The 15,338-nt window shown below is 39.3% G+C and overlaps 1 protein-coding gene across 1 annotated transcript in view; it reads left to right on the forward strand.

The window, feature by feature from the left end:
* LOC105023547 (endoplasmic reticulum metallopeptidase 1) overlaps nucleotides 1–15,032 on the forward strand; it is a 44,483-nt gene extending 29,451 nt beyond the window's left edge. The window contains exons 10-16 of the mRNA XM_010892843.3: nucleotides 686–860; nucleotides 1,074–1,264; nucleotides 1,588–1,740; nucleotides 2,209–2,411; nucleotides 2,671–2,786; nucleotides 12,692–12,855; nucleotides 13,090–15,032. Of these exons, the coding sequence (XP_010891145.2) occupies nucleotides 686–860; nucleotides 1,074–1,264; nucleotides 1,588–1,740; nucleotides 2,209–2,411; nucleotides 2,671–2,786; nucleotides 12,692–12,855; nucleotides 13,090–13,266 (1,179 nt within the window). The 3' untranslated portion in view covers nucleotides 13,267–15,032. The remainder of the gene's footprint in view (nucleotides 1–685; nucleotides 861–1,073; nucleotides 1,265–1,587; nucleotides 1,741–2,208; nucleotides 2,412–2,670; nucleotides 2,787–12,691; nucleotides 12,856–13,089) is intronic.
* The last annotated feature ends 306 nt before the right edge of the window (nucleotides 15,033–15,338 follow it).

Below are 15,338 nucleotides of genomic sequence, written 5' to 3' on the forward strand. Positions count from 1 at the left end.
CTATAGGTGAAGTATGCAGAGAGTGAGGTTGTCAAGGCAGAGAGGTCAGCAGAGAGGGAGGAAGGACAAGGAAGGGGGGAGGGGAAGAACATAGAGGGCGAGGCAAAGCAAGAGGAAGAAAGAAAGGGAGTGTCCTGGCTATTTGCCTATGGTAAGGGAGGGCTATCTGGGCAGAAGTTCAGACACCCACCACCTCTCACATGCTCACTTTCTGAGCCACAGTAGGGCTACAGAGACAACTGGCTCAATTAAACATGAGTACACTTCAGACCAGTTTAATCAGTTCCCATTGAGGAAGTAGATTATTCAGTTGGTTATCCGTCCCAAAATGAACATTCAAAAGAGTATTGTGACATAATGTGCAATCTATTACTTGACGCCTGTCTTTCTAAGGGTTCCTCCTGAAATACAGTAACTAGAAAAAAGGGGCACCATCATACTGATACTTGAAAAATGGAAATGATTTTGAACACAACAAAATGTCAAGAAAGTGAAGGGGTGTAAATACTCAACTAAAAGCCTACAGATATATATATTTAAAAAACTCATGTTCACTGAACTGGCCAGGCTGGTCATTTTATCTCTTTTGGTGCTCCAGCATCAGAGAATTAGTTTGTGACCCCATAGTTCCAACACAAGTCAATAACTATTTTTATTTACAATGACGACCTCTGTCTGTCTGCAGGGTGTGCGTCGTCTGGAGCTGGGGGAGCTCTACTTTGATGTGAGCCTGTTGCTGTGGAGCGCTGCTCTGATTTTCCTCACTGCTAACGATCTGTGCTCGGCCTATGTCCCCATGCTCATGGTGGCCTTCCCTCTAGTTACCAAGTTGCTCCTGACCAGGGAGTTCAGACTCAGAGGTGAGGAGATGATGGATTGGGGTTTGGACAGACTGATGGCACTTTGTTGCTTGTTCAAATGGATGGGGGGTTCAAAGGGTTTGAAAAATACATTTGTTTTCAGTTCAAGTGCATCAGTGAAGTACTCTTTGATCTACTAGCTGGGCCTTGGTTAGGTGTTTATATTATGTTATATTATTTAGTTTATATTATGGATTTTTCATCTGTCTTCAGGTGTGTCGATGAAGTACTCTATTCTCTATCAGCTGGGTCTTGGTCTGCCCTACGTACACTTTATGTTTCTGATCTGGGTGGTGTTTGAGATCTTCACGCCCATCCTGGGGCGCTGTGGAACAGAGATCCCCCCAGATGTGGTCTTGGCCACCCTTGTCGCCCTAACTGTCATCTTCCTCTCATCCTTTTTCGTGAGTACACTTCTTTACTATAGGATTTTTAAAAAATAGCACCTAGCTGTTTCTTAGGAGCACCTAGCTGTTTCTTAGGAGCACCTAGCTGTTTCTTAGGAGCACCTAGCTGTTTCTTAGGAGCACCTAGCTGTTTCTTAGGAGCACCTAGCTATTTCTTAGGAGCACCTAGCTGTTTCTTAGGAGCACCTAGCTGTTTCTTAGGAGCACCTAGCTGTTTCTTAGATTAGATTTTCAAGGCGGTGCAATACATGACATAGACACTATTTATTTGTTTATTTTTTGAATGACTAATTCCATCTTTTCATCTTATCTCAACTCAGCTCCACTTCATCTACCTGGCCAGGTCAACTAAGTGGCTGTTGGCAGGTCTGGGAACAGTGTTCACTGTGTTTCTGTTGCTGGTGTCTTGTGGTCTGTTCTTCCCCTACACAGCAGACCCCTCTGCTCCACGGCCTAAACGGGTCTTCATCCAGGTGAGCCCAACTGATTAATTGATTTGCAAATATTATCTGTTATCAAGCGGTGATATTGTGTACTTATGGTATAGTGAACTAACACGTCTGCTCATTTGCAGTGATTTTCTGAATGTGTTGATGGTTGACTGAAGAGGCTATGTGTTGCTCATTGAACATAGTTATACTAAGCGACAAGGAGTGTAGGTTTAATGAGTTAGTAATAAAAAGTATCAAGCAGGATAGTTAGGTAGTTAGCTAGCTATTAAAGTATGGGAACACTTGGGAACAGATTTACTCCTTTTTTTTTTTTTTTTACTGAATTTCTGATTATTTCTGACGGTCTTCCCTCGGCCTGTTGCCAATGTAGCCGGGTCTTAAGAACAAATACATAGTTATTTCCTGTGCAGAACTGAGTGACATTGTTGAAAGTTCCTCGGCCTTGTTCTGCTAAACACACATTTCTTTAAATGCACCCCCTCCTTCCAGCACACCACCCGAACGTTCCATGGTCTGGATGGTCAGGTGGAGAGCAAAGACTCTGGGCTGTGGATCAACAGCTTTGACTACACTGGCATGCAACATATCACACCTCTCATACCAGAGATCAATGACACTATCAGGACGAGTTGTCATGATGACAGGCCTTTCTGTGGCTTTCCCTGGTTCCTACCCATTAATTTCCTTGCCAAGTGAGTCACATAACATATTTGACATGATTATTTTTCAGTTATGTCTATGATATTTTTTCTCTTGTTTGAAGTGATGTTACTCATGAGCAGACAAATACTTATTGATAATATATAAGGGCTATATAAGGGGTTCATTGCTAAAATTATATTCCTGTTAATAGAAAATGCATGTTTTACTGAATAATGCACCTAACATGCATTTCTACATAAACACTATGTCTGTTCTGAGTGGTTCAAAAAACCATGTCCTTGTTTACAGGAAGAACTGGTACCTCCCCGCCCCTGAGGTCTTTCCCAAGTCTCCTGTGAAGTTTCAGCTCCTTTCTAAAGAAGAGACAAAATGGGGAACAGTTAAGATGACTTTCGAAGTCAAAGGTAAGATGTCCCTGTAGCCTCTGGTCCTCTGTACTTTGCCCTCATTTGTTACTACAGACCTACGTTTGTCCATTCATGTGCTTTGGATTAACTTATGGTCCAGTGTATGTGAGTGTGTGGGGCTTTGTCCAGGACCAAGCTTCCATAGTCTGGAATGCCAGTGGTGAAATGTAAGTTAAAGTCAAATGTATTCATAAAGCACATTTAAAAACAACTTATGTCGACCAAAGTGCTGTACAGTCAAAATATATAGCCAACTAAACATATTTATAGGACATGACAAACATAAACAGAACTTCCTACCCATTTGCAGACTCAAGAAAAACGATAGGTCTTAAGGTGGGATTTTAAAATGTTGCTACTAGTAGAGGACCTAATATATAAAGGTAGGCTGTTCCACAACTTTGGAGCAGCAACAGAAATGGCATTATCCCCTTTATACTTCAAACGTGACCGTGGAACGCACCCAAGCAGTTTGTTGGACGACCTAAGGGTCCTTGAGGAAGAGTGCTGGCTAAGGAGGTCAGAGACCTAAGGGTCCTTGAGGAAGAGTGCTGGCTAAGGAGGTCTGAAATATAGAAGGTTGCTGATCCATGTAGGGCATTAAACACAAATAAAAGTTAATCCTATATTTAACAGGTAGCCAGTGGAGAGAGGCCAGTACAGGAGTGATGCTTTCTCTCTTTTTTTTTGTACCAGCTAAAAACCTAGCAGCTGCATTTTGAACAAGTTGAAGGTGGTACAAGGTAGACTGACAGATTCCCATATACAAAGTGTTACAATAGTCCAGACGGGTTGAAATGAATGCACAAATAACTGTCTCTAAATCCTTAAAAGAAAGAATGGTTTTCAATTTGGCAATGGCCCGGAGTTGGAAAAAGCTGCCTCTGACAACAGCATTCGCTTGTTTATCGAAATTGAGATTTGAATCAAAAATGATTATGATTTTTTTGCATAGCTATGTACATTGTTGGATAGGGGCCCTAAGTTATTAACAATAACCTTGGTGGAATCTGTGGAGCCAAATACAATAACTTCTGTTTTTGTATTATTTAATTAAAGTTTTTAGCTAGCCAGTATTTAATGTCTTTAAGACAATCAGAGAGTGATTTCAGGGATTTATTTTCATACATTTTCAGGGGAAGGTACAACTGAGTGTCATCAGCATAACAATGGTAAGATATGTTATATTTCTGAAAGATGGAACCCAAGGGGAAGCATATATAAGGAGAATAAGATATATCAACATATATCAAGAAGCCTTGATGTACCCCACAGGTGATTGATGTAGAAGATATTTACAGAAAAGGTCCTGTCTCTCAAATGTGAAGTAAATTCTAGTTTAAGATGGTCTAGAAGGATGGAATGATCAATCGTGTCAAAAGCACCACTAAGATCAAGAAGCATTAAAGTAGCACAGTTTCCATTGTCCCTAAACAACAATAAATAATTTAACACTTTAAGAAGAGCTGATTCAGTGCTATGGCGTGCCCTAAAACCTGACTGGAATTTATCCGGAATGATTTTAATTTAAAAAGGAGGAAAGCTGGGGAAAAATTACTTTCTCTAGAACTTTTGATAGGAATGGCAATTTTGAAAGGTGAGGGAAATTATTAAGGACAGTTAAATCAATATTAGGTTTTTTAATTAGGGGTTGGACCACTGCATGTTTAAAACATGACGGTACAGTGCCATTGATGAGGCAGCTATTTATTATGGACAATATACTGGGACCAATAGTGTCCAGCACTTTAAAAAGGCGTGAGGGAACTGTGTCCTGGGGGCAGGTAGTAGGCTTCATGTGTGAGACTATCACATGTAAAAGAGATACAGGTTCAAACTGGTTAAAAAGAGCAGAACGTGTGGCTAAATCAGAGGGGTCGTGATCTGGAGGTAAGATGCAAGATCTTATGGCATCTATCTTGCCAGTGAAGAAAGACAGGAAGTCTCAGAAGTCACCTCAGGAAAAGCAGTAGCAACCGGATGTAAAGCCTTGTTTATCACACTAAACAAGATTTTATGATTATTAGAGTTGTTAGAGATAATAATGTAGCTGGAAATGTGTGGGAATTTGGTCTAAATTAGTGAATAATTGCAACACAGTGAAATGTTAACACATTGGGAATTGACTAATCAAGCCTTGATTCATCAAAATATCAGTGTAAGCCAACTTTCTTTATAGAGCACACTTGTCAACAACACATCTAGTTTTTCACGCATTCTTTCTACTATTTTCTGCAATGTTAATAACTACTCAGAACAAAAATATAAATGCAATATGTACAGTTTTGGTCCCATGTTTCATGTGCTGAAATGATAACACACATTGCCCAGAGTTTCCTTACGCTCAAATTTTATGCGCAAATTATTGCCAGACCGCGTAAGCAGAGCCGGCCTAGAAGAGTGAATGTCTCTTACTGTCTGACTGAGTGCCTGACTAACTGAGAGCCTGACTGACCGACTATCCCTTGTTAAATAGCGTAGTGGTTAGAGACGCGGACTACGGAACAACAGGTCCCACGTTTGACTTCTGTCACAGTCACAACATATTATGCTTTAGGATTTGTTCAGGACAGACAAAAACGTCACTGGCTACAATCTTCAGTGGCTACAGTGGGAAGAACAAGTATTTGATACACTGCCGATTTTGCAGGTTTTCCTACTTGCAAAGCATATAGAGGTCTGTAATTTTTATCATAGGTACACTTCAACTGTGATGGAATCTTAAAAATCTTCCAATGTGATTTTCGGGATTTTTGTTTTAGATTCCATCACTCACAGTTGAAGAGTACCTATAATAAAAAATTACATGCTTTGTAATTGGGAAACACTGCTGATTTTGCAGGTTATCAAATTCTTGTTCTCCCCACTGTATGTTATAGGAAGCCTAAAATAAAACAGTTCTGGTGGATATTAGGATTTGTTCAGGATAGACAAAAACTTCACTGGCTACACGATTCTCTTGTCTTTTCACTTGATGAAAAAGTCAGTTATCGTCACCTATAACTGATAGTTATTGTATCAATGTCATTAACGCATGGCAAATAAGCTGTTAAAATGGCCAGTTGCAAAAGCCATACATTTCATAGATGCTATTTGTGGTGGAGGTAATCTTAATATTAAACGTTTGTCAGTTTAACCCTATGCTTAATGGTGTCTGGCGAAATATTCAAACTTTGCCTGATGTTAATGGGTGACAGAATTATCTAATGTCAAAACACTATACCGACACTAGATAAGCGTGCAGTTCTGTGGTGTAGTGGCTGAAGACATTAATCCAGTGCGGGCAACAACATTCATCACTTTTAATAGTGGGGCCGGCTGAACTAGTCTTGCCTGGTTCCTTTTCTGGTGTTTACATTCCTGTAAGTGAGCATTACTCCTTTGCCAAAATAATAAATGTATTTAAAAGGTGTGGCATATAAAAAAGCTAATTAAACTGCATGATCATTTCACATTGTGCTGGGGACAATAAAATACCACACTAAAATGAGCACTTTTGTCACAGGACACAACTTCACAGTTGTCTCTATTGCAAGTGGCATGCTGACTACATGAATGTCCCCCAGATCTGCTGCCAGAGAATTGAATGTTATTTTCTCTGCCATAAGCCATTGGTTTATGGCAGAGAACAACCACACAACCGGCCCCACAACCACAGATCACATGTAACCATGTCAGCCCAGGACCTTCTTCATCTGTGGGATCAACCAGCTGAGGAAAGTGTGGGATTGCACAAATAAAGAGCTTCTGTCCATTAGTTCAGAAATTATCACAGGAAAGCTGTCTCTTTTTCTCACCACTGTTCAGTAGCTCCACACAGCCATTGAACAGTCCACAATCAACAGTGTGCTGAAAGCCTGATCAGATCTACATTGTCAATGCGCTGCGATACACCAGAAGTTAATACATTTCAAATGGAACGCTGCGATTGGCTTGCTGCAATTGCAATGTAGAAGCAGTTGTAGAATATTTGGTCTTGTGTATGCATTGGAATTATCCAACGTATGCCTCAAACTGTTTGCGTGGAAGTAGTAGCGAACGGTGAATTTTTTTTGCTCTTATAGCAAACATTTTCTTATAAAAATGTCAACATATATGTTTTTAATTCACTAACTACAACATTAATAGTACATATTATCGTAACTTGAGTTTTCATGAGAAATGAGACTGATAGAATGATGGAATCTATGAAGTCTAAAAACCATATGGTTATGTTAGCAAGCTACCCTGCTAGCTAGCCAATAATTGATAATTGGTCGCCTGCCGAGGTATGATTCTCTCCATTTTATAAAAAGCAGCATGCAACATCTGTGAGAATCAATGCGTTCTGAGTAATTGCGTAGCTTCACAACATTTTCTGCAAGCTTTCTACTTAGCGCCGAATCTCAAAACGCATATTAAGTACTACAAGTACGTACTTCTTAGTATATAGTTATGTAGTATGCCAGTATTGGGACCGATAGGGACTTACTACCTTGTCATAAAACGTCTCCGCATACTCCCCAAAACATCATCTTTTTAGAGTAACAAAGGGTGTAAAATCTATCAAAATAAGGTTATTTTTGGTTAAGGTTGGCAAAAGAAGGGTTGCACGGATACTGGTATCGGGCCGATACTGGGCTCATGTACTCGTACTCAGAAATATGCCGATATAATGGAAACATTAAGGGAAACTCGATGGTTGTGTCGCCTCTGGATGCATAAGTATAGAACATTGGTTTTTGGTAGAGCAGCAAGACCGAGTAGAGTGCAAGCTCTGCTAAATTGTAAAAAGAGGAAAGGAAAAAAACGAATTTAACCTTTGTGCCCTCCTCAAATTTACTACCCTCTTGACACCTTCGAGGACAAAAATGTCCCGAGGGTGGCATAAGGGTTAACCCAAGCAAGTTGATCAAACGTCATTAGACACAACACAGCGCAGAGTTCAATGAGTATGCTAATGCTAGCTGCGCAGAACCACAACAACACTGGAGAAATGAAATAAAATATCCAGAGACAGCCTGCGGGCAGAAAAAAAATGAAAGAGCAGAGCAAGAAAAGATTAAATGAATCGCGCACAGTACTATCGCACAAGCATCAGAGCAGAGCAACAAAGTCCTGCATGTTCAGAGTATCAAACTATCCAGTGAGGTCAGAGAACAGTAACTGTCTGTGTATGCGCACGTTTGTGTTGAACTGTCAGTGGCTGTCACGTAGGTAACCGTCGTCTGAGCCACAAAAATCTCGATAACCACAATGGATTAACGTCATGCAGGTAAACGTTAGAGATTCGGCTGCAGCCATTAGACCTTCGGTTTTCGTATTTTGCCTTCAAACTAAAAGTCTGCAGTGAAACGTTATATACATTCTGCTGCAACAATAAGACTTCAGATTTTCGTGTTTTACCTTCAAAATAAAAGCCTGCGATGGGTTCTGTGTATTGTTTATTTTCAAAGTAAACACTATGTGGGGTAAAATATAAATTAAACAAATTACTGATTAAATAATACATTATTTAAGGTAAATAATATTATAAGGTGGAGCACATTTGAGAAATGGTTGGCGCTTAAGTTCTACAAACCCGATTCCAAAAAAGTTGGGACACTGTACAATTGTGAATAAAAACAGAATGCAATGATGTGGAAGTTTCAAATTTCTATATTTTGTTCAGAATACAACATAGATGACATATCAAATGTTCAAACTGAGAAAATTGATCACTTTAAGGGAAAAATAAGTTGATTTAAAATTTCATGGCATCAACACATCAAGTTGGGACAAGGCCATGTTGGGACAAGGCCATGTTTACCACTGTGTGGCATCCCCTCTTCTTTTTATAACAGACTGCAAATGTCTGGGGACTGAGGAGACAAGTTGCTCATGTTTATGAATAGGAATGTTGTCCCATTCTTGTCTAATACAGGCTTCTAGTTGCTCAACTGTCTTAGGTCTTCTTTGTCGCACCTTCCTCTTTATGATGCGCCAAATGTTTTCTATGGGTGAAAGATCTGGACTGCAGGCTGGCCATTTCAGTACCTGGATCCTTCTTCTATGCAGCCATGACATTGTAATTGATGCAGTATGTGGCCTGGCATTTTCATGTTGTAAAATGCAAGGTCTTCCCTGAAAGAGACGACGTCTGGATGGGAGCATATGTTGTTCTAGAACTAGGATATAACTGTCAGCATTGATGGTGCCTTTCCAGATGTGTAGTCTGCCCATGCCACACGCACTCATGCAACCCCATACCATCAGAGATGCAGGCTTCTGAACTGAGCGCTGATAACAACTTGGGTTGTCCTTGTCCTCTTTAGTCCGGATGACATGGCGTCCCAGTTTTCCAAAATGAACTTCAAATTTTGAATCGTCTGACCACAGAACACTTTTCCACTTTGCCACAGTCCATTTTAAATAATCCTTGGCCCAGAGATAACGCCTGCGCTTCTGGATCCTGTTTAGATACGGCTTCTTTTTTGACCTATAGAGTTTTAGCCGGCAACGGCGAATGGCACGGTGGATTGTGTTCACCGACAATGTTTTCTGGAAGTATTCCTGAGCCCATGTTGTGATTTCCATTACTGTATCATTCCTGTATGTGATGCAGTGCTGTCTGAGGGCACGAAGATCACGGGCATCCAGTATGGCTTTCCGGCCTTGACCCTTACGCACAGAGATTGTTTCAGATTCTCTGAATCTTTGGATGATATTATGCACTGTAGATGATGATAACTTCAAACTCTTTGCAATTTTTCTCTGAGAAACTCCTTTCTGATATTGCTCCACAATTTTTCGCCGCAGCATTCTTGACTTCTGAGAGACACTGCCGCTCTGAGAGGCAATCATGTTGCCAATTGACATAATAAGTTGCAAATTGGTCCTCCAGCTGTTCCTTATCTGTTCATTTAACTTTTCCGGCTTCTTATTGCTACCTGTCCCAACTTTTTTGGGATGTGTAGCTCTCATGGAATCCAAAATGAGCCAATATTTGGCATGACATTACAAAATGTCTCACTTTCAACATTCGATATGTTATCTATATTCTATTGTGAATTAAATATACGTTTATGAGATTTGTAAATTATTCCATTCCTTTTTTATTCACAATTTGTACAGTGTCCCAACTTTGTAATATAAAGAAAATCAGATTTTTTATATTATTGTTGTTAATTTGCTTTTACTCATTAGGTTTGGAGAGGGACTGTGTTATAAATCTGGGAGGCGATTCATTAACAGTTTTTTAAATAATTATTAATTGAGGGGGAGGAGTTAGGTTACTAAGGAATAATGTTAAATAAGTATTGTCAAAAAAATTTAAGTTGACAAGGACGAGAGACTGATTTAAAGGGATGACATTATTGCAGTACATAAAAGACACATTTCTAGCGTCACATTTTGTGAGAATTTGAGGTTTGGAAATAAGTGTTTCAAGAGCCTGGCTACAGTATGATGCTGAGGCTGTGGTGATGAGTTATGTGTGTGGCCAGTATGCTAAAGATAAAAGCAGAAACAACTAATTTGTCATCAGAAATAAAACGTTTGTATTCACCAACTTCCACCACAAATAGCATGGCTGTATGGCTTTTGCCACTGTCCGTTTTAATAGCTTGGGACATGGTTCGTGCATACGGCGGATACGGCCTGAAGTAAGCCTACTAGTATCTTACTACTCATAGTATCTTACTAGTCATAAGAATTGAGCAATTGCTAGTGAGACTGAATACTAACTTCACACTGACAAAGCAATTTCATTTCATGGTACAACAACGTTTGTTTTTCTTTCATTTGTGAATGACATCAACATTGGTGTCGTTATCTGACTTTTTCATCAAGTGACAAGAGAAAAGAATCGTGGAAACCCATCTTTTACTGCACAAGGGGTTGTGGTCTATATTACCAAATACTTGTAAATGTTCTGCCCTCCCCTATTTGCATTCATTGCACATTTACAATTGCCATTTGTACTGTATTTGCCTTCATTGCACATCTATACATTCCACTTGTAACAAACACTACTTAATACTTGTACATTTACTGCCCTCTTCTGTTTGCATTTCTGGCTAGAGGCTAACTGCATTTAGTTGTACTGTACTTGTACTTGTTCAATGACAATAAAGTTGAATCTAATCAAAAAAAATCCTCAAAAAGCATGCATGGATGCATACTTCCTAAGTCCACCAGAAATACTCAGTGTTGCCAGGTCAAGTAAACATTTCCAGACCAACAACTGCTCATAATCAGCCCAAAATGCCTGAAAACCAGCCCAATATTGAGTATTTTACAAGTGCCCCCTCCCCCCGGAACAAAATGTAAGTGTGTATATACTGCATGTGAAGCAGTGGACCCTATGGTAGCTGACATCTGACTGTGATAACAGCCCTGAAACACACAATATAGCATATAAAGACAGAAATTGTACAAGTTTTGAAATGGCCCAAAAACCACCACACGCAACCAATTAATTTTCACCTGGGACATTGTTTGGAAAGTAGCCAAATTTGGGGTAAAAACCGTGGATACGGCAACCCTGGAAATACTAGACCATCCAGGAACCTTTGGCATAGTATTTTTAGTGTTCTATGGTTTGGGGTATATCTTCTCGCATACTAATCTGGCATACTATATAGTATGCATGTATGCGATTTGAGTTTCTGCACATTATGCAGCCTTATAAATATCACGCAAATGATAAGCCAGATCGTGAGGACACCTCCGTATCATTCAGGACCCCTGCCTGCTAAACGCTACATTGTTGTCAGAAGTGGGGATTGGCCTGGATGGCCATTGGAGTGGCATGTCTCCGTGAGGGACTTGGTGTAGTGAAGCGGGTGTCTGCCAAACACTACACTACAATTAAAGTATGTACCATAAAATCCAAGTAAACAGCATCACAAAGTTGGCTGTATTATTTTTTCCAAAAATTATTTTACCAAAGATTACGAATGTACATAGAATGTCAGTCAAGAGCATGAATATCCGAAAGGGAAATACTTTATTTTACCTTTTTCCATTTTGTCATTAACATATTTGCTAATGCTACATATACAGACAATAAAAATAAAATACACCAAGCTAACAAATCACTGTAAACAAAAAAGCAATATAAAAATATTTTACACATTGCGGTATAGCGTTGTCATTATTGAATATCAATGCCACATTGATCTACTGAGATTAGGCCAGACCCACTGCCCAGCTTTACTCATGGAAAGGTCAGGATCAACAACATGGTCAATAATTGTGGAACAAATTGAATCTAAAACAAAAGTCCTTTGTATTCCCCTTTGAGCTACTCCACCACCGAGCATCTGAACCCCGCTTCCCCTCCCCTTGCTTAATCTCTTCTTGCAAATAGCAATGAGCAGAAATGACCTTTTGGATGCATGAATAAGGACAGATTGCTAATTAATTGTCCAAAGAGGTGTTTTAAGTTCTTGACAGATTCACTTTCATGGGAGTAGTTGATCAGGGGTGACCACATTTGTTTTATCATTTTGTTTGTTATAATTTAAGTTTTGCATCTATTGCAGAGTTGTTTACTCATTTGCAAAAATGAAATACTGCTGTGCTCATTACACTGTAATGGATGTTTTATTAATAGTGCCTTAGTGAGAAAAGCATTAATTCAATTAAACAAATCTTGGGAGCAAAGTTTGTGTTTCCTATCCAGTCTGAAAATGAATGAACAGAATGTGTACCTCAAACTGTCATGTGTGGGTAGTGTACTACAAATATAATGTCCAATAAAACATAGCAGCTGAAAACCAGTGGTCAAGTCAATCAGTTTTGGCTTCTAAAACATTCTAGACCTTGAAGCAGGCGAGACAACAATGGGATTTAGATGGATTGCTCTGCAAGATTAGTGTTTTTTCTGACAGTGTAGTTGTGCCTATCTGAATATAGAACTGTATGTGTGTAACCTACAGGTCCCAGCCACATGTCCCTCTATCTCAAACCCCACCAAGACGCCACTCTGTCCAGCTGGTCATTTGGGGATGGAACCCCGAAACTTGACCTGGCTGGAGAGTACTTCATATTCTACTCCCATGGCCTGGATGCCCCTGTATGGAACTTCTGGTTCGAAATACAGGTACTGAATATTCATTTTGGGCGTTCAAGCAAACAAAGCTGTTTGGAAGAACTTCATGATAATCTCATTTTGGACCAGTTCTGCCTATTGGGTTAAACTGTTAATTCCACACATTTGTTAATTTCCCAACACCGTCTGTGCTCGTAAGAATCATGAGGAATGTCAGTTTTTGTGTACTGCATATTGTCCATGCGATTGTGTGTTTAATGTGTAAATGCATTTCCCCTTTTCCAGCCACCCAGAGAGCAGGGCCAAAAAGGCCCACTGGGGATGATCTCCGTAGCCTTCTCAGCTCACTACTTCTTTGGAGAGGATCAGAGGACTGTTCAGCTAAATAACATGCTAGACAGGTTTCCCAAGTGGGCCTTTGCCTCTTCCTGGGTCTCCACTTATCACATGTACCGATACTGACACCTAGGCCTATCACATGTAACAATACTCGGATAGGTTGTTCCACCAATTCGGTGCCTTTTGAGACGCGTAACTTGGTCAAAGTTCTTACCGTTCTGTTATAATGTGCACATGTTACATTTAAAAATGACTAGTAAGTGCCTATTAAGTGCCAAATAAAGCCACAGGGTTGAATGCCACATGGTTGATCACCACAGGTTGATTTCATCCTGAATCAGCCATAAACCCCCTGTGACAGGTAGGCTTGTTATGTTTAAATTGGAGGGACAGTTTTTTGTTTCATAAAAATTCTTTATCTTTAGGTAACAGGGTTGACCTACTATACTCAACCCACTTTGTTCACTACCACATAAAAAAACATAAATGGCCAAAAGGGAACAACTAGTTTACCTGCTTTTACTCTGGTTGAAGGTATTAGAAATGAAATACATAAAAAATAATAGTTTCACCATAAGTGTTTTATTGATGTAACAGTGTTGATGCAAAAATAAGTGACTTAAGTAACTGTATTGCTAGTTACATGAAATACATATTGATCTTCAAAAATGACTTTGTCAAAGCAACATAAGACTTTACAATCAGGTAAACGTTAAGAAATTGTGGGTTAAAATCTTTACTACTGAATTTTGGCAGTTTATTCTTAATATACGACAACACCCGTTTTAATGCATTATTGGTGCACAACTTCAATTAAAGATATCGAAGGGTACTCATTTTGTGGAACAACCCAAAAAACTCAGCCTGTGGTTGGGCTTGCTTCACCTCCATTACAACATGGAAACAAACAAACGTCAGATGATTTACACAGACACCAAACAAACAGTAGGACAAGCATATGCCCAGTTGCGTATTGAAGAGACCCCCCCCCACCACTGTGTCAGTAGGCTAGTTACTAACAGAGCCACTAAAGCCAAACAACCTTATTTATGTACAGTGTAGGATCAACTGACCAGGTTATGGTCCACTGATGCCGTGTAGAGTTCATGATTTCATTTTGTACACTGTATTTTTTTTCTTGGTTTTTTGTATGTGGCGTTGCATGTTTTCTACCTCCCTTCATCTCTGCCAACAAGCAAGAGGTCAGAAGCATCTGCAGCTAACAGTCTTAAACAACATAAGCTTTAGTTTCATTTAATAGGCTGCTGGGCCTGATGAATGATTACCTTTCTGTCATCTCTGGATATTGCCTTTCCAGGGATAAGCTTAAATGGATCACTTTTTGATTTTGTTTTCTTCACACTGCTTCAGATTTTTACACTTTAGGGAAATCAAATTATTAACTTTGAAAAAGTTAACTGAACCTCTTAAGAAGGTTAGTGTGAATGTGAAACTAACTGCTTTTGAGTTACATTTCCATAAAAAATATTAAAATCATGTAGCAAAGCAAGTAAATAGCAATGCATTGATTTACTAACTCAATGACCTTGTACTTTTGTCTCTGAATCAGTAATTAAGTTAGCTAGGTAGTTGTAAAACATTTTTTTTTACAACTCTTTCATTCTTTTTTGCAAATTTATCTCCACTCAACCAATGGTGCTTCTTTTCTTTTTTCTAAAACTCACAACCACAGTGCTTGAACATGCCGCTTTAATTCACTCCTCTTTTTTGTGTTCTATGGATCAGAAACTGCAATGTATCATGGAAACTATCCATGATAGATCAGTCAGTCTGTAATTGCTTGATGGTCTTTAAAACAGCCAATGTCTAATCTATGTTACTTCCTGTAAAGAGTTTTGATATAACAGTAAAATGGGTTTTGATATTTTTGTCCATCGTAGGCACATTTTGTCCATCGTAGGTTGGTTGGTCTGTATCAATATAACAGTGGGAGACTATCAGATAGGTAAGAGACCAATAGAAAAATATGATATTATAGTGGAAGATTTCATAAACCTGTAAAGACTGACAGTCATTTCTAGTGTAATATAATATATTTCTATGGCTGAACCTTATACTGAGTGGGTCAGACTCCATGGCACAGTGAAACACAATATTAAGTACAAGCACTGGACATGCACATTGTATTTTAAAGATTCTGCAAAGAGAATCTTTTTGGTTGCCCAACCCTGTTC

The sequence above is a fragment of the Esox lucius genome, chromosome 14 (genome assembly GCF_011004845.1).
Source record: "Esox lucius isolate fEsoLuc1 chromosome 14, fEsoLuc1.pri, whole genome shotgun sequence".
NCBI lineage: Eukaryota > Metazoa > Chordata > Actinopteri > Esociformes > Esocidae > Esox > Esox lucius.